The sequence below is a fragment of the Maniola hyperantus genome, chromosome 17 (genome assembly GCF_902806685.2).
Source record: "Maniola hyperantus chromosome 17, iAphHyp1.2, whole genome shotgun sequence".
NCBI lineage: Eukaryota > Metazoa > Arthropoda > Insecta > Lepidoptera > Nymphalidae > Maniola > Maniola hyperantus.
In genome coordinates this window covers 4,602,782-4,626,571 of record NC_048552.1, presented here as the reverse complement: position 1 = coordinate 4,626,571, position 23,790 = coordinate 4,602,782, and the positions used below count along the sequence as shown (strand labels likewise).

The following is a 23,790-nucleotide window of genomic DNA, read 5'->3' as shown; positions in this document are numbered from 1 at the left end:
GTTAAAATTAGAAAAAAAACTGTTGATGAATTTTTTTTTTTTTTTTTTTACGGCCCTGGATAAAGATGAATTTCTAAACGATAGCAGCCACAGAGTATGTAACCACTAACCCATAGATTATCTCACTAACCACTGTGCTGTCTGTGCTCTACATTTTGACAACTCTAAAGCTCTAAATATATTATTCTATTTCTATTGGTCTGTGGCTCCAAAGTATAGGTCGATTTTGATTTTTCGTTTTGTTTACCTAAATCTGTAAATAAATTGTGCAAATCAGAAAATAAAAATGTCTGCGCCCGAAACGAAAGAAGATATAATACAGTATGTCCCATTCACGTCGTTTGTTCACCCGTCCTTCTGGCACAGTTTAACAGATTTGAAACTGAATGTTGACAAATTGAATGAGACGACAAAGCAAATTTACGGTCGATTTTCTTATCGAAACGATATTGGCGCCGTGTTTGAGGTCGATGGTACCTCTTTTAACAAGTAAGTTGTAATTTAAGCGCAAGTATTTGTTTTAAAGACGAACTATTGAACTAACTTACTAACAGTCCGCTACAGGTTGAGATGGCGATCGGGGCATGAAGAGGGGTAAACCCCGCACGCCTGCACGGCACCCACGCTCGCCCGCACTGTTGCGTACTATAGGCGATTTGAGGGCTACCCTTTCACTCATTTACCTAGTCCTTAATTAAAGTGGAAACTGAATGACAGATATATCAACGTAGATACTTTGCGAATCACTTGGTCTAGAAACTTGAGATTTGTCATGCATGTTTTGTTTGTAATATAGACCTATAGAAAGGATTTTCAGAAATTCCACTTGAGCAAATCTGGAGCGAGTACCATGAGGTTTTTAAAATGACACCCATTATACACTAGACCAGTGATTTCTAAACTACGGTCTGATACATAACAACTTTTGAAAAATTTATATAAATTAATAATTGTTAATTATTTATACTTATTAAACTAGATGAATGTGTGTGTTAAACTATTTGCATGTGAATTTTTTTTCTAGAAAGTCTATGCTTTCTCTTCTAGAGAACCAGAAGCAGAGCTGCAATATGTAAGCATAATGGGTACACTCATGAACAAAAACACAATAGATGACTTCAAATCAATTGACAAAGCAATGCTGCTCAACAGTGTGGGTGAAATGATATGGGCCAATATAAAAACAAGGACGTGGATAAATAACCCAAGCAGTCTGCTTAATTTCTTCATACTGTCATTTGCTGTAAGTATATCTTTACTTAATCAACTAATATTATAAAGAGTTAAAGTTTGTAAGTGTGTTTGTAAGTTGGAAGTAGTCTCTAGAACTACTGAACCGCTTTTGAAAATTCTTTCACCAGTAGAAAGCTACATTGTTCTTGAGTGACATAGGCTATATTATTATTTTTAAATTTAGAGATCACTGCGAAAATTGTGATAAGCTACTCGTAATACAGCAGGTAGGGCAGGGGCGGGTCGCTAGTCATAAACAAACCTTTGAAACTTTAAGAAAAATATATGCACCATTGAAAGAATTTTATTCATACAACTTTTTTTATAATTTTTTAATGCTAATTTACTCTTATTTTTCAGGATCTCAAAAAATTCCATTACTACTATTGGTTTGCGTTTCCCTCGCCAAGTCAACCCACAGTCTGTTTAAAAGAGAAAAGCAAGAGCATTAACACACAATTTAATAAAAACCAGTTAGCAGAACTATCAAAAAGCTACCAACTATTACATCAAAAGCAGAAACCATTCTTTGTAATTGATAAACAAAATGATGTTATCAGAGTAGAAACGTTATCAAAAGTTTTTGATAAAACTGATATATCAAATGTTGATTTATCTAATAAATATTTAGCATTTACGGATCCCAGTGACAATGAAAACCCTGGCTGGCCCTTGCGGTTATTTTTAGCAGCTCTTTTGGAATACAGTTCAACGTTGTGCGGAACTGAGCTCAAAGTTATTGGTATAAGATGCAGCAAAGATGGAGGAGTTGACTGTAGTCATATTTTCAATGTAACAGTACCTGAGGTTTGTGCACTTTACTCTTTACTGATAAAAATAAAATATGTACTTTCAAAATATTGACTAAAAAAATTATTAAAATATTGCAGGTCAGGGACACATTATAGAATTTCTTAAATTCATATTTTAACAAAAACAATGTCATTTCAGAATGTCCAGTCTTCAGAAAATGTAGGTTGGGTTGGATGGGAAAGAAATGATAGAGGGAATTTTGGACCTAAACTAGCGAATATGTCTGCTTCAATGGACCCAATCAAGTAAGATTATGTTTTATCACGAATTATAAGTTTCATGGACACAAATATTTTTTAACTACCTCCAATTAAAAATTTGGACAAATGATATGGTCCAGCAGCTGCGTTTTTTTGTGTGATTAATAACAGGCTGAATCTTCGTGATATGAGTAGTTTCGGTTCGACGTATTTCTATTGTAATGCACATTGCACAGGTATAAAACATGTTGATTTGGTGGGGTGTCGATATTACGGAGGGACGCGGACCAGCCCGCACCAATGTACCATGGAAGGGTATCCTCTGGTAGCGCAGATACCTCCTCCGTGGTGCGTCTGATCAGTGGCAACTTCAAAATGGCTTCGAATTTTAAGACACATACAGACTGAAGAGAATTGACAACCCTCCATCTCCCATGGCCCCCACCAACCTCTCGGTTATATGGGCCGAATCGCGGGAGGGCGCCCGTTCGGTACTTGCTCTTGGCATTTTCCCGGCGCGCCTTCTTGACTCCCTACAAATTATTTTGTCTCTTCCTTGTCCCTTATCCTTACTCTCCCCCCTTGGGGGGCTAGACGTCACTAGACTGAAGAGTTGGAAGAGCCTTGTGCGCGGTGCGTGCTTGTCCGTGATCGTCCGGCCGTGGGACCGTGGGCAGCCGGTATTATGGACAGTATCTAACACCTTGTATATTTTGTTCTCAGATTAGCCGACACATCATCCGACCTCAACATAAAGTTGATGCAGTGGCGTCTAGTCCCCGATCTCAATATGCAAGTTATGAAAGACACCAAATGCCTTTTGCTAGGAGCTGGCACTTTAGGATGTCATGTAGCGAGAGATCTTTTGGTATGCTCATTTAAATTGACAAATACCTAATGAAAAAGATAAATAAATAGATAGATAGATTAACCTGTCCCCTGATTGTGTAAGAAGAACATATTCATCGTAATCGTTAGCAAATCTGCCCCTTGATTGGCTGTGAAACAATCATGAGACAAGAGGTAGGAATAGGGTCTCGGAATGTAGTAATAAAGTGACGTGATTTTTTATATGTATAGCGGTAGTTTATGGGGAATAATTAAAAAAAATCATGATTTTTATTTATTTTTAAAATAATTAATACACACTACACTGTACGAAAAGCGACTAATGACGTCACATGGCGTAAACGACTTATTTTTTTAACATAAAAAATATTTTCTCGCAGAAATTGCTCTATTTTTTTCGGAATCGACCTGCCGTACTAAATCGTACTTTTGACATGACAGTACTGTTGCCACATAGAGCAAATATAGCGAGTCCTTTCTCAAAATTTATATACGTACTATACGCAAGAGGTGATGATGAAATATGTGATGATGTCCATTTGTTCGTTTCTCGTCTCTCGTCTAGCGTTAAGTTTGTCCAGAAGAGATCGCTACTTAGCGATAAGACGGCCTTTTTGTACTTACTTTTTAAGATTACTTTTTTGTAACCTGTCATTTGTGTTTTGTGGTGAAATAATGAATATACATCATCATCATCATGATCAACCCATCGCCGGCTCACTACAGAGCACGGGTCTCCTCTCAGAGTGAGAAGGGTTTTGACCATAGTCTACCACGCTGGCCATGTGCGGATTGCTAGACTTCACCTTTGAAAACATTATGGAGAACTCTCAGGCATGTAGGTTTCCTCACGATGTTTTCCTTCACCGTTAAAACAAGTGATATTTAATTAATTAAAACGCACATAACTCCGAAAAGTCAGAGGTGCGTGCCCGGGATTGAACCCCCGACCTCCGATTAGAAGGCGGACGTCCTAATCACTAGGCTATCACAGCTTCAATTCATATGCTGAATATACATACATACATACATCTTACAGGCATGGGGCTTCCGTCATATAACCTTCGTGGATAACGGCAAGGTTTCATATTCCAATCCAACGCGGCAAGTCTTGTTCAATTTCCAAGACTGTCTCAACGGCGGCAAACGTAAGGTGGAAGCGGCAGCCGAAAACTTGAAACTTATTCTTCCGACTGTGGTAAGATCCGAGCGTAGTAGAAACGCTTTGCGTCATCGTTCCTTATACGTGTCAGCACCATTTCAGATTACCGCAACAGAATCCTACATTTTGTGATGTCAGGAGATATCAGACTATTTTATAATTGGTTATGGAAGGGAAATAATACCTAATCTACTCGTAATGAATATTATAATGATATATCACTACTTTATCACTTCATAATTCCACTTTACACTTCAGTATTGACCTTCACGTTTGATGTCCAGAAATCAACTGCCGGAGTGGGCCGGCTAGACTCTCGCGTAGGATTCTCCCACTCTTCAAATACCCTTTCTTCGTAAACGTTTCTAATTGGTCGAGAGAGTCGCCCCGCTCCGTGCAGTTGTGACAAATCAAGTACTAATTTAACAATAACTAATTATATTATTACATTATTCTTATTAATATATTTCTATTTATATTTTTATTATTATCCTTATCCATACTTATCAATAGACATCTTAAACAACAGTTAAATATGAACAGTGATTTAGTCAGTGTTGCTGACAACTAGGGTCTGGAATACTCTTCCGAAATCAGTGTTTCCTGCAAACTATAATCCGGGTATCCCACATTAAAAAAAGTTTTTTTTAATTCACTATAGGCACAAGCTTGGCCACAATGACAGCTGATGGAAAGTGATGATGTGGGCTGAAATAGGACGCATTTGCCTAGACAATGCCTATTCACGATACATATTTTGACGCCGGCCGGTTCAATTTATTTACTTTGATCGAAAGTAGTTTTATTTCGGAAGGTGGCCGAAGCCGAAACCAACATTATTCTTTTACTCCCTATCTCCAGAGAAAAAAGGAACCCTTATAGGATCACTTTTTGTCTATCTGTCTGTCTGTGTTTGTCAAAGCCCGGCAAGCAAATTCACGGTTTTCAGATTTTTCCCCTAATGTCTGATATAAGCCCTACCTACCTGCCAAGTTTCATGATTCTAGGTCAACGGGAAGTACCCTGTAGGTTTCTTGACAGACAGACAACAAAGTGATCCTATAAGGGTTCCGTTTTTCCTTTTGAGGTACGGAACCCTAATATTGGTTTGAGAATTCTTGTACGGTGGTACGGTAACCCTTCGTGTGCGAGTCCGACTGGCCCTTAATCGGATTTTTTCTATTTCATATTTACAAAAATACCTGACGTCTAATTTCAGCAAACAGAAGGCCTAGTCCTCCACATTCCAATGCCCGGCCACCCGGTAGGCGAGTCTCTCAAAGAGGAAACGATCAATAACATCCGTCAACTGACTGAAGCCATATCCAGCCACGATGTCATATTCCTTCTCTTGGACACGAGAGAGGCGAGGTGGCTGCCCACTCTGATCGCCGCACATTATGGAAAGGTACGATTTCATCATCTCAACCCCATTACCGGCCCACTACTGAGGACGGGTATATTTCACACACCTTTTAAAAAAAATATTAGCCAAGTTTTTCATGCTGACTAATATTTACCGGCGACCTTTTGGATTTCAGTCCGCTCCTTTAACCGCTGAGCTATCAGGGCTTTGAAAGTATTGGAGTATGTGGAGTACTCTCAGACCGGCAGGTTGGTTATCTCACGATGTTTTCTTTCACCATCAAAGCTAGTCAAATTTAATTGCTTAAAACGCACATAATTGTGAAAAGTTGTAGCCGGTCGAACGCCAGAGCCCCTGAATAGGAGGCAGAAGTCTTAGCCACTAGGTTAAAGTCAAAGTCGAAGTCAAATAATTTAAATCGATTGCAATCATTTTTACGGTATGGGTTTTGATCAAAAAAGACTTTAAAATCCTGCAAGTTTGATCACCTAGTTGAATGACCGCATGCACCAGCTGATTCGAGTCTCGCAAACGGGAGCGCGCAAGATCGACGCCAGCCGTCCCGTTCGCTCACAGCCGCTCGCTTGGGATGGCCATGTTTTTCGAGGACGACTTATAACAACAAGCTTGAAACTTCGTAAATTTTCATTAAATATTTTTGAAATTTTGTATTTTATTCTTTACAGTGTTTTATTTCAGATAGTGATAAACGCAGCGCTAGGCTTCGACAGCTACCTGGTGATGCGGCACGGAGTACGTTGTGCCAACCCTGAGAATACCACCATACACAGCACACATGTACCAGGAGACCAACTCGGCTGCTACTTCTGCAATGACGTCACTGCCCCCGGGAACGTAAGTTATCACTTAAAATTTTGCGCCGACTTACTTTTAGTCCCGAATGGGGCGCCAGTTAACTAGGGTTGGGTTCCTTCCAATGCGGGTGCCAATTTACTGTGTCATACTGGACGCCAATTATTGCCGTCAGTTCTTAATTGGCCGCCAATTTACTGTCATGTTAGTTCCATAAGGGACGATAATTTGCAGTTCCAAATTGAGTGCTAATTTACTGTTAGATCCATATAGGGCGATCATTTGCTTTCAGTTTCAAATTGGGCGCCAATTTACTATCTGCCCCATATTGGGCGCCAATTATTTTCTTTAACAACCAATTTTAAAGCCTTCATTACTTTGTCTCTTAAACAGTTATATTTTTTATCTACACCCATGCTTTAAATCCTCTATAAAAGATTCTGAAACAGTTAGCTTATTGCCAACATTAAAACACCCAATGGCGCTAATTCTGTTGTACCCTAACCTAAACCTAAACTAAATTTTAGATTCTTTAATTTTAGGATTTCTATTTCTAAGCTGCATTCGCAATTTTGCTTCAACTAAATTTAAACATCCTAAATGGCCGTCTAAAATGACGTTTGAATTGAATAGTAAGTGTTGCTATTTAAGATAACAAGAACTGCACTAATGTTGTGTTTGATTTTCCCCTTTAATCTTAAAACTATTTTTTGCGAAAAATATCGAACGATGTTACTTGAAATACAAAAATAATAACTTTACTTGATTTATTTAGGTCGAATCACAATAAAAGTGTCGAAAATTGAAGTTTTGTTCATTTTATCGTGTGAAGTAGGCTTAAGTCTTTGATCAAAAGTGCTAGAACCCAGAGCCGTAAAACCAGTTAAAAAACTGATCTATTATTTTTGTTGCAAATATAATTTCTAACCTAATTTCTTTATGTTTTGTGGTTAAAGAATCTTAGTTTTTGTTACAAAACTTTGTGAAAATAGTGGTTATGTGCATAAAATAGATAAAAGCAAAGAATTTTGTTTGGAATCTTACCTACCTACCTTACCTCGAAATCACCGAGGTACCTAATTGTCAAACTCTTGCTAATAAGGAAATCAATGCAAACAGATGAAAAGCAATCATTCTAAATAACTGACTGCCACAGAGTACATTGAATATACAGGTAAAGGAATATACAGCGAGGAAGTTCTGAAACTTGGCGGTATACTTACAAATCTGGCGTGTAAGGACGTGGAACGAGGTATCCATGAATTCTGCTATGAATTCAACAAACTAAGGCGGTAATGTGATTTAAGGCATGAAAGTACCTACAAGATCAAGATTGAATGTATATACCTACGTGTATAATAATAATAATAACAGGTAACAGCTGGTATCATCATAATGATCAACTCATTGCCAGCTCACCTCTCAAAATGAGAAGAGTATGGCCATAGTCCACCACTCTGTCCAAGTGCAGATTGACAGACTTCACACACCTTGGAGAACACTATGGAGAACTCTCAGGCATGTAGGTTTCCTCACAATGTTTTCCTTCATGGTTAAAGAAAGTGATACTTAATTGCTTATTTAACAGCTAGTACATATAATATAGCAGAAAATGGAAGTGTAGCATACCTATATAAAAATAATAATTACAGGCGACAGTTAGTATCATCACACAATCAACTAATTGCCGGCTCACTACTGAGCAGGGGTCTCCTCTCAAAACGGGAAGTTTGGCCATAGTCCACCACTCTGGCCGAGTGCACATTGACAGATTTCACACACCTTTGAGAACACTATGGAGAACTCTCAGGCATGTAGGTTTCCTCACAATGGTTTGGTTCACCGTTAAAGAAAGTGATGCTTAATTGCATAGAAAACAGCTAGTATGCATAGCAAAAAATTGAAGTGTAGCATACATTAGACCTTTGAACACATCATCATAACAAACTTTCAACGTTGATAATTTTTATTTCAGCCCATTTCATGAAACCAAGTATATGGAGTCTGCGAGTTAAAAAGATGTTCCGTCACTCATCTACCAAAAATGAACAGTTGTTTTCTAAACTTAATTTTTATTTAAATGTTATTGAAATAAATATTAATTATGTACAGTACAGAATGAAACATTTGTTTATTATTTTATTATTTTATTTAATAAAAGTAATTGTTAATCATCTGATTGAAGTTTTCTTGCTTTTGTTAGGAAATTCTTGCCTCCATCATACTGAGCAGCTGTAGTATGACTAAGTTGTACTACTACTACTACCTGAAAATGAAATTTATAATCTATAGGTATAATAGTTCAAAATTAGTTTTCAGTCCCTATTTATATCAATTTCAATGCAGACTTCGCCATAACAATTATAAAAACATTTTTTGAGGTTTGCATATTCTTTGGCTAAAATCTATAGAGTACCTATACTTTGAATTAGCTCAGACTAGACATAGTTAAAACATAATACTTTAAGCATATATGTGTAGAGAGCATACTTTGACTTTGCTCTGACTTAAGTTTCGGTTAAAACGAGACAGATTTATGCCAATGATATAACTCTGTCTCTTATCAGTATCTTAAGTCTATGCAAAGTCAGAGATCTATAGATTTCAAACTAAATAAAGGTTGAGTCTATAGATTTCTGTATTAATTTTTAGAATTATAGGTATGTGTAGAAAACTTTAGTCAGCTAGTTTTCAATAAAATAGATCTAGAAAAGATAAAAGAAATCAAATTATTTTTTGACGTTATTTCTCTTCTAACTATGGGTTCCATACCTCAAAAGGAACCATTATAGGATCACTTTGTTGTCTGTCAAGAAACCCAAGGTCAACGGGAAGTACCCTATACTTCCCGTTGACCTAAAGGCAGGTAGCTAGGTCAGTACATCATCATCATCATTATCAATCCATCGCCGGGTCACTACTACTGAGCACGGGTCACCTCTCAGAATAAGGTGTTTTGGCCAAAATGTAGCACACTGACCAAGTGCGGATTGGCAGACTTCACACATTTTTGAGGACGTTATGGAGAAGTCCTAGCTTTTCTCTCTCTCTTCTGTACATATTATGTAAATGTAAAAATATAAACTGACTGACTGACATCAGCATATAAGCTGCTGACTCCTGAGTCTAGTAATTTATTAAGCTGCTGAGTTTAAAAACTTGAGAATTTGCATGTAAGGAACGTTTACTTTAAGTAGGTATATAGACCACTACGACATAATTTTCAGATACTTACATAGGTACTTATTCCACCCGAACAAAGCTGGGGCAGGTACAACTCAGGCAGGTCAGCTAGTTAACCTGAAATGTGATACCCATATGGGTATGGGTATACCTATATAGGTAAACTCAACAAGATCCTATCATGATATGTTTAGGAATTACAAGATGTATCTACTAGGTACTTCTCAACTAAAACTTATCAGATGATTAAAGTGAACCCAGGCTAAGTCAGTTGTAGTTATCTATACTGTACTGTAGTTAGCAAGTACCTACTTATGCAGGTACTTGCTAACTTTCAAGCAGGTAGGTATCTACTGAGTTGAAAATAAAGAAGTAACTGGGTACTACTCAAGTACTTAGTTCAATACTAGGGGTATGTAAGTATAAGACATAACTAAATGTAAAATCTGTTAATTTAGCCTATAAATAAACCTTTAGGTGAACTCATTAAGATTTTAGAACTTAAACTTTATTATAAGTACCTACTCTACCACCACACTTATTCTGCTTTATTTTTGATATGTTTAGCAATAAGTAGTAGGTAGTAGGAATTAATCTCATTGATAATGATAACAAGGCATCAAGTTTTACCTTGGCATACCTAATTAGCAAAGATTTTGTTAACACTAATATTTAGGTAGCTACCTATGCAAGTTTTTGTCTCTGGGTATGTTCCTTTATGCATCTAACCTAGTTGGGCACAGAGATTTTTCACAAGGACACATACTAGTGAAGGATATACTTATAGGCTACTTTTATTAGGTAGGTAGGTAAGCTAAGTAGTAGTTTTACCTAGTGGTAAAACTACTACTAAGCTTAGCTAAGTAGTAGTAATCCTGTGGGACTAGGATACTTTTCTGTAGGTACTACCTACAGAAAAGTATCCTAGTCCCACAGGATTTTCGAACAACTGCCACTTGCTAGTTAAGAAATAAGGAGACTTAAGGATCTTAGGTTTGCCTTGCTGAAGCCGCCAGGATGTCTGTGGAGGTGTCTGATACTCTTAGACAACAAAGTAGATAACCAACCTAATTATTTTTTGCGAATTAACGACGAGCCAGAGAAACCACGTATATTTCCATTTTATAAAGTTTAAATTAAATTAAAACACTTAAAAGACACTTTTTTTATCTTAAATATAACAATTCTAAACTCAAATAAAAATATTTCTTTCAAAACACGTCCATTTTGCCATTTAAGGCAGCTCAGTTCGGTGCTTTCTTCATACAAACGTAGGAGGGAAAATACAACAATATTCGATATTGTACGCACAAAACTAAGAATTATATCGATTTATCTCGTCATTATCTAGGTTCAATGATATCTAAAACATTGAAAAAAATATTGATTTAAAAGTTACGAGCCTCAAAAGATTCCTATTTTAACACTAAATTTATGTCAACTTTGGGCGTAAATAAATAAGATTAGGAATAGGAAAATTCTAAAAAAAATTATCATTAGACATAGTTTATTTATTCATTAGTTGAAATAACTTTACTTTGCAAACCTAAATTCAGTAGTTTTTTCTCAAAAATACTTTTCCCAAACTACTGTTCAACCCTTTTCAAGCGCTAGATTTCGGCTAAAATCATCATGCTTCTCACCCCAAAACATTAGACACCGCGCGGGTGGCGGAGGGAAGGGCCAGCCCAGCGGCGCGCGGCTGCGCGTGTAATATTGTGGTTTCTATGACGACAACTGTTGTTATTAATATGTTTTCAAAAACAAAAGTCGTAATGATTTTATAAAATTAATTTTTATTCAGTGGCTATGCAAATGTGTAGAAGATTGAGCAGAGCAGAGTCAATAAGTCCTTCAAATACTTATTGCATTTTGTACATTGACCTCTGGAATTTGAAATTTGGACACCAATTTTATTCATTGGTTTATTGACCTGACTTTGTTGTTGAGGTCCTAGTAGGGATATCTACTCGTGTGGTCCTAGTACAATAGGTAAGTAACTTTGTTTAGTTATTTATTTTATCTAATTTTAAAAAACCGGCCAAGTGCGAGTTGCTCGCGCACCAAGGGTTCCGTACTCAGGTATTTTTTTGACATTTTGCTCCATAAATCAAAAACTATTATGCATAAAAATAAATAAAAATGTGTTTTAGAATACACACAATACAGTAAAGCCCTTTCATATAATACCCCACTTGGTATGCTTATTATACATTGAAAATTGAAAATACTAATTATTTTTTCATTAACACACTTTAATTTTTTTTTGTAAGTTGTAATCACAAATCTATGGTTTTCGGATTTATTCCTTTACTTGTGCTCTAAGACCTACGTACCTACTAAATTTCATGATTCTGGGTCAACGGGAAGTATCCTATAGGTTTGTGTGACAGATACGACACAGACGGAGAGACGGACAGACAGACAGACAACGAAGTGATCCTAAGGGTCCCCTTTTTCCTTATAAAGTACGGAACCCTAAAAAGGTACCTGTATATGTATAATAATATAGGTAGGTAGGTACCTACCTGGTGGTATTTCTTTGTATTTTTAGGGTTCCGTACCTCAGAAGAAAAAACGGAACCCTCTGTCTGTCTGTCTGTCGGTCCGTCTGTCCGTCCGTCCGTCTGTCCGTCCGTCCGTCCGTCCGTCCGTCCGTCCTTCAGTCCGTCCGTCCGTCCATGCGTCTGTCGGTCCGTCCATCGGTCCGTCTGCCCGTCCGTCTGTCCGTCTGTTCGTCTGTCTGTCTGTCCGTCTATCTGTCTGTCTGTCTGTCTGTCCGTCTTACAAATAAAGTACGCAACGCTTCGTACAAATAGTACTTTTTTATTTATTATAATAGGTAGTTATAGCGTAGGTATAAGTAAGCGTAGTGTGGGACGCCTTCCAGCACGATGGACCGACGATATACAGAGGCTGGCGGGAAGTGGCTAGGTGAGGAAGGCTGAGGACCGGGTGTGGTGGCGCTCTTTAGGGAAAGCCTATGTCCAACAGTGGACGACCGCAGGCTGATGATGATGGAAAAAATCACGTTGATCCGTTGCACCCCTCACACGTCCCTATCCGCCTTCTCCACTCCTGTCACGCTGGCGAATAAGTTTGGAATAGAATAGGATTTCGATGGAGTGCGTGGATTTTTGTGAACGGAGTTCAACCATGTAGTCGTGGTTTGGTACAATAGTAAATGGTACAATATTAATTCACCAACAACAGTTCCTAAAACCCATAGAATAGGAGTGCAGTACCCTGCAGCATCAGTATTGAAGAGTTGGAACTTAAAGTTCAATAATGGTATATATGTTTGGCATCTACAATATTATCTCACAATCAACAGTGGCTTAGGAGTGCAATACCCAGTACCCTGCATCATCAGGGTTGAAGAGTTGGGATATCGAGTTGAATTATGAAGTCGTTGCTTGGTACCTAAACCAGAGATAGTTTATTCTAAGCGTACCTTTAATATCAATTCAACATCAACTATTCCTAAAACAGCTGATTGAAATCCAAAAGTACAAAAGCTACCCGTCATTATTATGATGATGGTTGAGAAGTTGGAACTTGAAGTTTTAACATGTATGGTTTCTAACAAAAAAGAATGAATGAAATCGGACTACGCGTTAATGAATTACAGCTCAGTATACATTTTAACTTTCAACCCCTCTCCTAAGGGAACCATGCTGAATTTCGGGATAAAAAGTATCCTATATTCTTCCTCATAGTATGACGTCAAATCGTACCAAGTTTCATTGGAATCCATTCAGTAGTTTCAGCGTGATGCGCGGCCGTGATACAGACAGACAGACAGACAGACAAAAATGAAAAAAATTCCAGTTTTGGGTTCAGTATCGATTATAGAGTGCCCTCGAAAAAAAAATTTCAAAATATCTTCAATGTACAGAATTTCACCTGTTACAGTTTTATTATAAGTACTAATAAGTAATAAAATAATAATAATAATATTTATTCAGATACAAGTTAGCCCTTGACTGCAATCTCACCTGGTGGTAAGTGACGATACAGTCTTGCTTACGGCTATTTCGGATCGGGAATTCTTGGATTCAGATTAAATGCAGTGCAAAAAGAGAGATCATTAGGATTCCGTACCTCAAAAGGAAAAGGGAACCCTTATAGGATCAGTTTGTTGTCTGTCTGTCTGTCTATCTGTCAGTCTGTCAGTGTGTCTGTCAAGAAACCTGTAGGGTACTTCCCACTGACCTAGAATGATAAAATTTGGCAGGTAGGTAGATCTTATAACACACGTAAGGGGGAAAATCTGAAAACAATGAATTTGTGGTTATATCACAAAAAATAAATAAAAATGTGTTCATTAACGAATAGTTAGTATTTTCAACTTTCAAGTAAGATTAGTAAACCAAGTGTGATATCATATAAAAGGACCTTACTTGTACATCAAAAACCGATTTTATTTATTTTTATCCATACTAATATTATAAATGCGAAAGTGTATCTGTCTATCTGTCCGTCTGTTTGTCTGCTAGCTTTTCACAGCTCATCCATTTAACCAATTTTGATGAAATTTGGTACAAAAATAGCTTGCATCCCGGGGAAGGACATAGGCTACTTTTATGATAAATAAGATTTAGTGGATACCGCTATTTTTCTGGAAATAACGTTAGATGCGAAACTTCAATGGGGCTCTCATATAAATAACTTATCGAACAGACAGTTCTGCTGCATATGCGGTAAAAAAGATTCGCCAGTTGACAGACATAGAAACGGCGAGACTAGTATATTTTAGTTACTTTCACAGCATTATGTCATATGGCATATTATTAGAAAAGAAAAAGAAAGAAAAGAAAAACGTTTATTTTTTAAAGCTGTACCACACATTACCAGTTACCAACTGGTTAGGTTATCCCAGCGCCTCTTATACTTGAGTAATAAAGTCAAAAAACCTCAAGTAGAAGAAGCGCCGGAATAAAGTATGTCATGTGTGGCACAACCCAAAAAAAAAGGTCCCTACTCAGCATAAATGCATATTGTCTTGCACAAGTACAAAAACATACAGCGCTGGTTTTCAGTAGAAACCCTGATTCAGGTGGCACCACGGAATTATTATGGGGTAATGCTGCTGATATAAATTCTATTTTTGTGCTGCAGAAAAGGGCTGTTCGAGCCATATATAGTATGGGACCACGAGAGTCGCTGCGAACTAAATTTAGAGAAGTTAAAATTATGACAGTGCATAGTCAATATATTTTTGAAAATTTATTGTACGTATATAAAAACATAAATAAATTAACAAAAAAAGGGACTGTCATAAGTTCAAAGTGACTGTCATAAGTTCAAAGTTTTCATAAAACGTAAACTAATTAAAAAATCCTATTACATTGTAAAGGATTATTTAAATGATAAGCAAGCTTGGGAATGAGTTGCTCGGCTTTGTGATAGTTCTAATAAGTTTAATTTATGATTTTGTAAAGTGGTGATAATAAAAAGAATACCCGGCTGAGTTAGCTGTGGGCTCTTCTCAGTCTTGGGCACGTTTGGAACCCTCGTAGCGTTTGCGAAATAATTATCACCACTATATTTTACAAATCCAACAACTGACAATCGAAAAGAGTAATTTATTACCTATTTTGAACAAATCATTTGACTTTGACTTTTGATCCCGGAAAATCAAAGTTCCCACGGGATTTTTAAAAAACCTAAATCCACGCGGACGAAGTTGCGGGCATCATCTAGTGCATAATAAATAGTTTTTGATTTATCATGCAAAATGTCAAAAAATACTATTTACCTATTTATTTATTTTTATTTTTCACTAGCTGCCCCGGCGAACTTCGTACCGCCTAACAGTCGATTCTTTTTCAGGAATTTTTTAAAAATTTTCTCTCTGTAAGAACCATATTCGTACTTCAAGGAATATTATAAAAAAAGAATTAGCGAAATCGGTTCAGCTGTTCTCGAGATTTGCGATCAGCAACACATTTAGCGATTCATTTTTATATGTACCGAAATTCTAGTTACATAGTAGTAATAAATTAAGTTACATTGTAAATGCTTATCTCTAAACGGAGATTTAGAGATAAACATTTTACTATTGTAGTACGGAAACCTCGGGGCGCGAGTCTGACTCGTACTTGGCCGGTCGGTCTGTCGGTCGGTCGGTCGATTTATTTTAGAATGCATCGTATCGACAGCTGGTGGTAGTAGTTTACATATATCCTACTAATATTATAAACTAGGTGAAGCTATGATAGCCTAGTGGTTAGGACGTCCGCCTTCTAAACGGAGGTCGGGGGGTTCGATCCCGGGCACGCACCCCTAACTTTTCGGAGTTATACGCGTTTTAATTAATTAAATATCACTTGCTTTAACGGTAAAGGAAAACATCGTGAGGAAACCTGCATGCCGAGTTCTCCATAATGTTCTCAAAGGTGTGTGAATTCTACCAATCCGCACATGGCCAGCGTGGTAGACTATGGCCAAAACCCTTCTCACTCTGAGAGGAGACCTCTGCTCTGTAGTGAGCCGGCGATGGGTTGATCATGATGATGATGATGAGGTGATGCTCACGACTTCGTACGCGTGGATTTAGATTTTTAAAAATCCTGTGGGAACTCTTTGATTTTCCGGGATAAAAAGTGGCCTATGTCACTCTCCAGGTCAACCATACCCATGCAAAAATCACGTCGATCCGTTGCTCTGTTGCGACGTGATTGAAGGACAAACCAACGAACCAACAAACAAACACACTATCACATTTATAATAGGTGTAGTGATGTGTGTGTGTGGATGTTTGGATGTTTGTTACTCAATCACACAAAAACGGCTGAACAGTTTTGGATGAAATTTGGAATGGAGATAGATAAAAGTGTTAATTTAGGGTATACCCTAAATTAACACATAGGCTACTTTTTATCCCGGAAAATCAAAGAGTTCCCACGGGATTTTTAAAACCTAATTCCACGCGGACGAAGTTGCGGGCATCAACTAGTAATAAAATATAATTTGGACTTATCCGAATTCCGAAAGTCAGGGTTGTCAAATCACACTTTACATTATAAAGGCGAAATTTTGTATCTGCGTGTGTGTGTGTATAGGTTTGTTACCCTTTCACGCAAAAAGTACAAGACGGATTTGGCTGAAATTTGAAATAGTGATCGCTTTTGAAAGAGTTCTCGCGGGATTAAAAAACCACTATATCCTCGCGGACGAAGTCGCGTATATCATCTAGTTACAAATATAAGTACGTAGGTCATATTGTGTGCTTAGACAATTTAATTATATACTTGAGTTTTCGTGTAACAGAAACAAAAATGGATTGGCGGAAGAGGAAAAAGAAACGGTTTAGACTCGCAAAAGCTTCTCGCAAAAGCAAATCCCTTGCAAAGAGGAGATCTATTAAAATTCATCAGAATCTTTCCAAACCATAATATTATCTTGTGATGATAATGCCATTACTTTTTCGGGGTTATTCCCGTGCGTCACAGCCGACGTGAGTAACAATGTGACTCGACGGGAATTTTATTTGACTGAATATGTACTTTTCCGGGATGCTGAATTTGATAATGACATTTATTTTCAAATCCAAAATAGCAGACATGCACTTTTCACAAAAAATAGAAATGGGTGTCGTTTTCAGGGTTTCCAGGATGCTGGTTTTGATAATGTCATTAATTTTTTAATCTAAGATGGCGGGCCAGCACTTTTTATAAAAAATAGACGCGAGTGTCGTTTTCAAGGTTCTCCAGGATGGTGAATTTGATGATGACATTTATTTATTTTTAATAAATACTTATATATTATACTTCTATTTTAGTGGATCACGGGATTTTCTTTGGCAAGGAAACGACAAAGCAAAAAATCGAATTGAATTAGATTATGATGCTATCACACCGTACCATTTAGAGCCAGCTTCTGAAAGTTTGACACTGTGTTTGTAAGTTGATATTATTTAGATACTAGCAAATGCCCACGACTTCGTCCGCGTGGGCTACACAAAATTTCGAACCCCTATTTCACCCCCTCCAGAGTTGAATTTTCAAAAATCTCTTCTTAGTGGATGCCTGCGTCATAATAGCTATCTGCATGCCAAATTTCAGCACGATCCGTCCAGTAGTTTGAGCTGTGCGTTGATAGATCAGTCAGTCAGTCAGTCAGTCAGTCAGTCAGTCAGTCAGTCAGTCAGTCAGTCAGTCACCTTTTTCTTTTATATATTTAGATTAGGAATTAGGATTAGGATAATATAATTATTATGTTACTAGCTGCCCCGACGAACTTCGCACCGCCTACAGTCGATTCTTTTTCAGGACATTTTTTAAATTTTTCTCTCCATAAGAACCATCCCCGTACTTCAAGGAATATTATCAAAAAGAATTAGCGAAATCGATGCAGCTGTTCTCGAGATTTGCGATCAGCAACACATTCAGCGATTCATTTTTATATAATATAGAGATATACTATTTGTTGTCAGATTTGTCAATGCTGAATTATGTTGTATTTTAGTGACTCAAGACATTCCTTTTAGAAGAAAACAAGGAAAATAAAATGAATGTGCCCAATATACGTACCACTGAAATCCAACATGATGCTGCAACATTCAATTCCGTACTAAATATTGAAAGGTCTACCCATACCATACTTGTAAGTTGTTATGCTATGTTTTTTGCATACATTCTATATAGATAATACTCACAATATATTTACGTTGATTGTATGTTTATTAATTCCAGAAATGAAATGGAGAGCTTCAATAGTTCTGCGTCGAATGATACATCTAATGTGACTGTTGAAACAGAAAATGATACATATTGTGTTTATGTGTGTAGTGGGCTTTTAGAGGGAAATTGAATTGTACCTACTTCCTACTTATAAAAATAAAATTTTCATTTTTGAGATCAAAGTGGAATTTATTTAGACTTTTTTATACACAAGTAGATGGTATATATAGTTTTTAGTCGCTACTAATAGATAAGTGTAGGCAACAAAATTTATTTTCACAGACAAACGAATGTGTAATCATGTGTTCCTAATAGGTAATCCGCCAGCACAGAGAATTCAACTCCTAGAGTACGCATATACAAGGATTTACATGAAAACAAAATCGTAAAATGTTGGCGGGGGACAGGGGAGAATGCTTTGTTGTGATTGGTGGACTGACTAATAAAAACAATGTGCGGAATGAGGGTACCGAACGGGCGTGGGCGATGATTCATTTAAAATTCCGTGGGATCACCACGATTTAGCAATGCAATTCCTTAGGTACAGCATCAGGGTCGAGAAGTGGGTCTTCGAGTTCAATGATAAAGTCTTTACTTGGTAGATATAGGTACCTACCTCTCAATATCAATTTATAACCGACAGTTTCAAAATCCCATAAGTTTTGGTGGTCATGTCCCCTGCAGCATCAGGATTGAGGAGTTGAAATCCACATTTTATATAGGACAATGTTGCAAAGTCTCTTTATCAATTAAAAAAAATACGCAAATCGGTTCAGAAATCTCGGAGATTTCTGTGTACATAGGTAGAAAAACACAACTCCTTTTTTAAAAGTCGGTTAAAAAGTATCCTTTGTTAATTCTCTACTTGTCTGTAAAAGTCCCGTCAAAATAGGTTCTGCCGTTCCGAAGATTAGCCCGTTCAAACTTCAAACAGACAGACAGACAGACAGTTTTTAAAAACATTTGATTCAGCTGTTATGGTACAGTTCAAATAACAATATTATGAGCTTGCGGTAGTTATTTCGAAATTACAGACAGACACTTCATAGAAGTATGGATTTCTATAATATAATATAAGTACGAGTTGTTTATACACGCTGAGGTAGTAGTTACCTAATAGGTATGTATGTAAGTGAGATTTTATAGTATTCATCAAAAGATAAGTAGGTAATCATTATCATTCAAAAAAATTTAAAAATATCTATTTCAGTAGGTAAAACAATTTCACATAGTGCGTAGTAATTGGGACCATCCCAGTAAGTGTTTTAGTATTGCTACGAGTACTCGTGGCAGGCGACCCCGCTCTTCCATAAAATCTTATACAATAATAATTGAAATAAGTAGTTCCTTCATAAATCATATATTTACAAAAATTCATCGGTGACATCTGTCCAACTATCTGTGTGCCATCATCAATATATCCGGACGCTAGTGTGAGCGCATGCACTCGCTACACTGCTCATCACTGAGTCTATTTCTTTCTATCACAATGTTAGGTGAAATAGCATACAGGTTACCCACGTGGGCCGAGCAGTTCGGACGTGCATCCAGCGTCACCTTAAGCAGACTCTTTAAATTTAGTGGGCACCTCGCGAGGTCCACTCTAATTTTAGAAAATTTTAGGTTGACGTTTCTTAATTTAGGCATTTAGTTCGTGCAACAGAATAACTTTTGCTCTTTAAAATCTAAATTGAATAGTTTAGTGCTGTCAAATTCAATTTTAGGTTAGACCTGTCATTTAAGTGGGTTTTCAGAATAACACACCTTTCTAAGTCTAATATTAGACATTTTAAAATTAGAAAACCGCCTAGAGAATCGGCCCCAATATCTTAATAACCATTAAAGCATCCAAACGAGTGTTATAATGTTGTACTGAATTTCATTATAAGACTCCTGTGAAAAAGAGACAGCGCTATACTGCTGGCATAACGAGACAGATTTATAATATTATGGGTTGACCGTGTAGATAAAGTCTTGTATGCAACTGTTGATAATTAGGTATGAAAACACTCAAGTCATACTATTATCACACTCGGCTTCGCCTTGTGTGTTATGTTCGCTCTTTATACAACAGTTGCATAAATAACTTTTAATAACGTTTGTTTGATCTCTTTCCAGTCCCAAAAGGATCGTACATTGGACCAGCAGTGTACGGTGACGCGGCCCGGCGTCGCGGCCATAGCCGGAGCGCTGGCGGTAGAAATACTCGTGGCGATGTTACAGCACACACTTAGGTATGAAGGTGGGTCTACGCTAGACGAACCGAGCACGAGCGAAGCACAAGCGGAGCCGTTCTCGGCGTCAAGTGTGGACGTACAACGATCACTGTCCTCGATCACTGCGAGCGCGAAGCAAATCCTTTTGTGTTCGTCAAAAAACCGACAACAGGCGGAACGCAGCCGAGCACGAACGAAATGCTCGCAGCGCGCTCGTTCGAGGCTTGTAAGTCGGTCCACACTAGACGAATTGTGTTCGGCTCGTGCTCGGTGCGCCTAGCGTAGACCCACCTTGAAGATAATAGGGCTGAGGACTGCTAGCCAAATCAGCAACTTTTTATAAAACGCCAAAACGCGCGCTTAATATGGGAGCTTGTATGAAATACACAGATGTGACGTCATGTAATTTGACGTACTTTTTTAGTTGGATCTATAGTTTAAAATGGTTATAAAACTTAAAACTAACAGCGGACGTGGATTTTACGAAATTTGGAAGAGCCTCTATTTAATTATTCATCAGTACCCTTATTATAAATGCGAAAGTGTGTTTGTTGGTTTATTGGTTTGTCCTTCAATCACGTCGCACCGGTGCAACGGATTGACGTGATTTTTTAGATAAAGACCTGGAGAGTGACATAGGCTACTTTTTATCCCGGAAAGTCAGAGTCCCACGGGATTTTTAAAAAACCTAATTCCACGCGAACGAAGTCGCGGGCATCAGCTAGTAAGAAATACATTCTTTTTGACATTGATTCTGATCGCACATAAATTTTAGATTATTCGCTACTTAAACATATTCGAAACTAAAACAAGTTTTAAAGTATTGCCCTAAGTTTAGACCTAAAAATTTAGTTAGTTTTACAGGCTATTCTCTGACTAGCACAGTATAAATTCTTTTTCATAACGCAAGTAGCAGTAACAAGAACCGAATAGCGATTTTAGTAGAAAATGGGACATACAGGGACTAAATGGGTTCTACTCTACGTTTATAAACTAGAAACTTGTAAAAATGGTCTTTACTCTATCTAAATAGTTATGTACATGAATGTATAGAAATTATAAGCGAAAACACAGATAAGCTTAGATTGTGACTTTAAAATTTAAATACTACAGTCCGTCCACTATAACTTTTCCCCTGCCGTCAATGTTGGCACCATTGCATTGTTTGCTTTGCAATGGTGCCAATATAACGTCAGGGGAAAAGTTATAGTGAACGGACTGTAGTATTTAAATTTTAAAGTCACAATCTAAGCTTATCTGTGTTTTCGCTTATAATTTCTATACATTCTCCGTGATTGTTACATGTATAATAGTGAATTTTAATTATCACTGTTTACACCGTAATTTTACCAGAAGGTTGAATAACAGATTGAATGCATGACATAAAGTCACTTTTTCTTTACATATACAGGGTACAAGCACCAGCCCTATACAACATATCGGAGGAAGAAATCGATCCTCAATTCCAAGGCGTTCTAGGCCCCATACCGCATTCCATACGAGGTTTCCTACATTCATACAAGACAGTGGTGCCAACATGCACGAAATTCAAACAGTGTATAGCCTGTTCCGACGTCGTCATAGACAAGTATAGAGCGGAAGGCATAGAGTTCTTACTGAATGTCTTCAATAGTGGCACCTATTTGGAAGAAATTACTGGGTTGTCTGAACTGCAGTTGACGGCGGAAATGACTGATGTAAGTTATACCTATATTTGTTATGGAAATAAAATATATGATGACTAGCTTATGCCCGCGACTTTGTCCGCGTGGAGTAAACAAATTTTAAACCCCTATTTTACACCCTTAAACTTGATCTTTAACAATGAGATTTTAACATATGAGCTTTATAAAATATGTCATACTGCTAATTGCAAAAATATTAACTACAAAACTTCAAACTTCCAACTTCAAAACTGACAGACTTTCATACAAACTTCAAACCCCAATTTTACCCCTTTAGGGGTAGAATTTTGAAAAATCCTTTCTTAGCGGATGCCAACGTAACAATAGCTATCTGCATGCCGAATTTCAGCGTTATCCGTCCAGTAGTTTGAGCAGTGCGTTGATAGATCAGTCAGTCAGTCAGTCACCTTTTTCTTTTATATATATATATATAGAGATGAACTACTAACTTCTTTTTTTTATTTTACAGATTCTCACTTTTTCCGATGAAGATCAAGAAAGTACTTAATAAATCTTTTATCCATAAATATTGCTATGCTATCGATCTATAGTCCGTAAAAAATGACTCCTTACGCGCCATTTTAATATTTGTGTCAAATTTCATGTCAAAAATGCGATTTTAGTCCTTGATTTAAAGGTAAACCGTACTTTAGGCATGGCAGTTGACCCATAGAGTAAAAATGACCTTTTTTACGCATTCATAACATTTTTTTTATCCTGTCCTCTAAAAACAAAAAGGATAGGATTACTATAGGTAATCATATCGACTGGTCAAGTGTTTTGTGTACAAAAAAATTGCTTTTGCTAAGATTCGTATAAATCAATGTTGCTTAGCAAAAAAATCTCAGCACAATCTCATTGTTGTCATGATATGTTTGTATGGAATCATGTGCTTCAATTATAAACATAGTATATAGTCCGTACAAAATGACTCTTCTCACGCCATTTTAACTCTATGGGTCTACTGTCATGTCAAAAGCATGGTTCACCTTTAAAATAAGGACTAAAATCGCACTTTTGACATGAAATTTGACACATAAAGTTAAAATGGCGCGTGAAGAGTTAAATTTTACACGTTATCGAATGGATCAGTGTTCTGTGCTGTGTTGCCAGTTAATAATTTTGAATAATTAAAATATGAAAGCATTTAATATTGTTAATGTATATCTAAGTATATTTTAATTGTAAGCATATAAAAATGTAAGCATAATTTATTGAAAACAATAGCTCGAATAAAAATTTATTACCTACATAATTATTCGTTTGATATAATTCTCGTAAATCTTTTGTTTTAATATTATGAATTCAAATTTTTAGTGTAATCCATAGAAAGAAAGAAAGAAAGAAAACTTTTTTATTTGATCACATAGAGTACACACGTTCACACTTGTATAGGTATATAGGTACATATATTCTGAGCTACAGGTCGAGATCCATAGAGATAGTATTCATCAAAGTCGAGATCTAATACTGGCTTCCCACAGTACGTGATGTTGAGTGCGAGTTGCGGATGGACGCGGACCAGCCCGCACCGAACGCACCATGGGAAGATTATCGTCCGTGGTCGTGAGACCACTTCTGAT

At 37.1% G+C, this 23,790-nt stretch overlaps 1 protein-coding gene across 1 annotated transcript; it reads left to right on the top strand.

Annotated features, from left to right (window-relative positions):
- The first annotated feature begins 208 nt into the window (after positions 1-208).
- Positions 209-23,462, top strand: Atg7 (Autophagy-related 7). Its single transcript, XM_034977299.2, has 11 exons — positions 209-489; positions 1,048-1,243; positions 1,594-2,040; positions 2,185-2,291; positions 2,970-3,114; positions 4,135-4,293; positions 5,477-5,665; positions 6,323-6,478; positions 20,425-20,540; positions 21,934-22,219; positions 22,677-23,462. The coding sequence occupies exons 1-11, from the start codon at positions 287-289 to the stop codon at positions 22,713-22,715; spliced, it is 2,043 nt and encodes a 680-aa protein (XP_034833190.1). The 5' UTR covers positions 209-286; the 3' UTR covers positions 22,716-23,462.
- Positions 23,463-23,790: the final 328 nt, after the last annotated feature.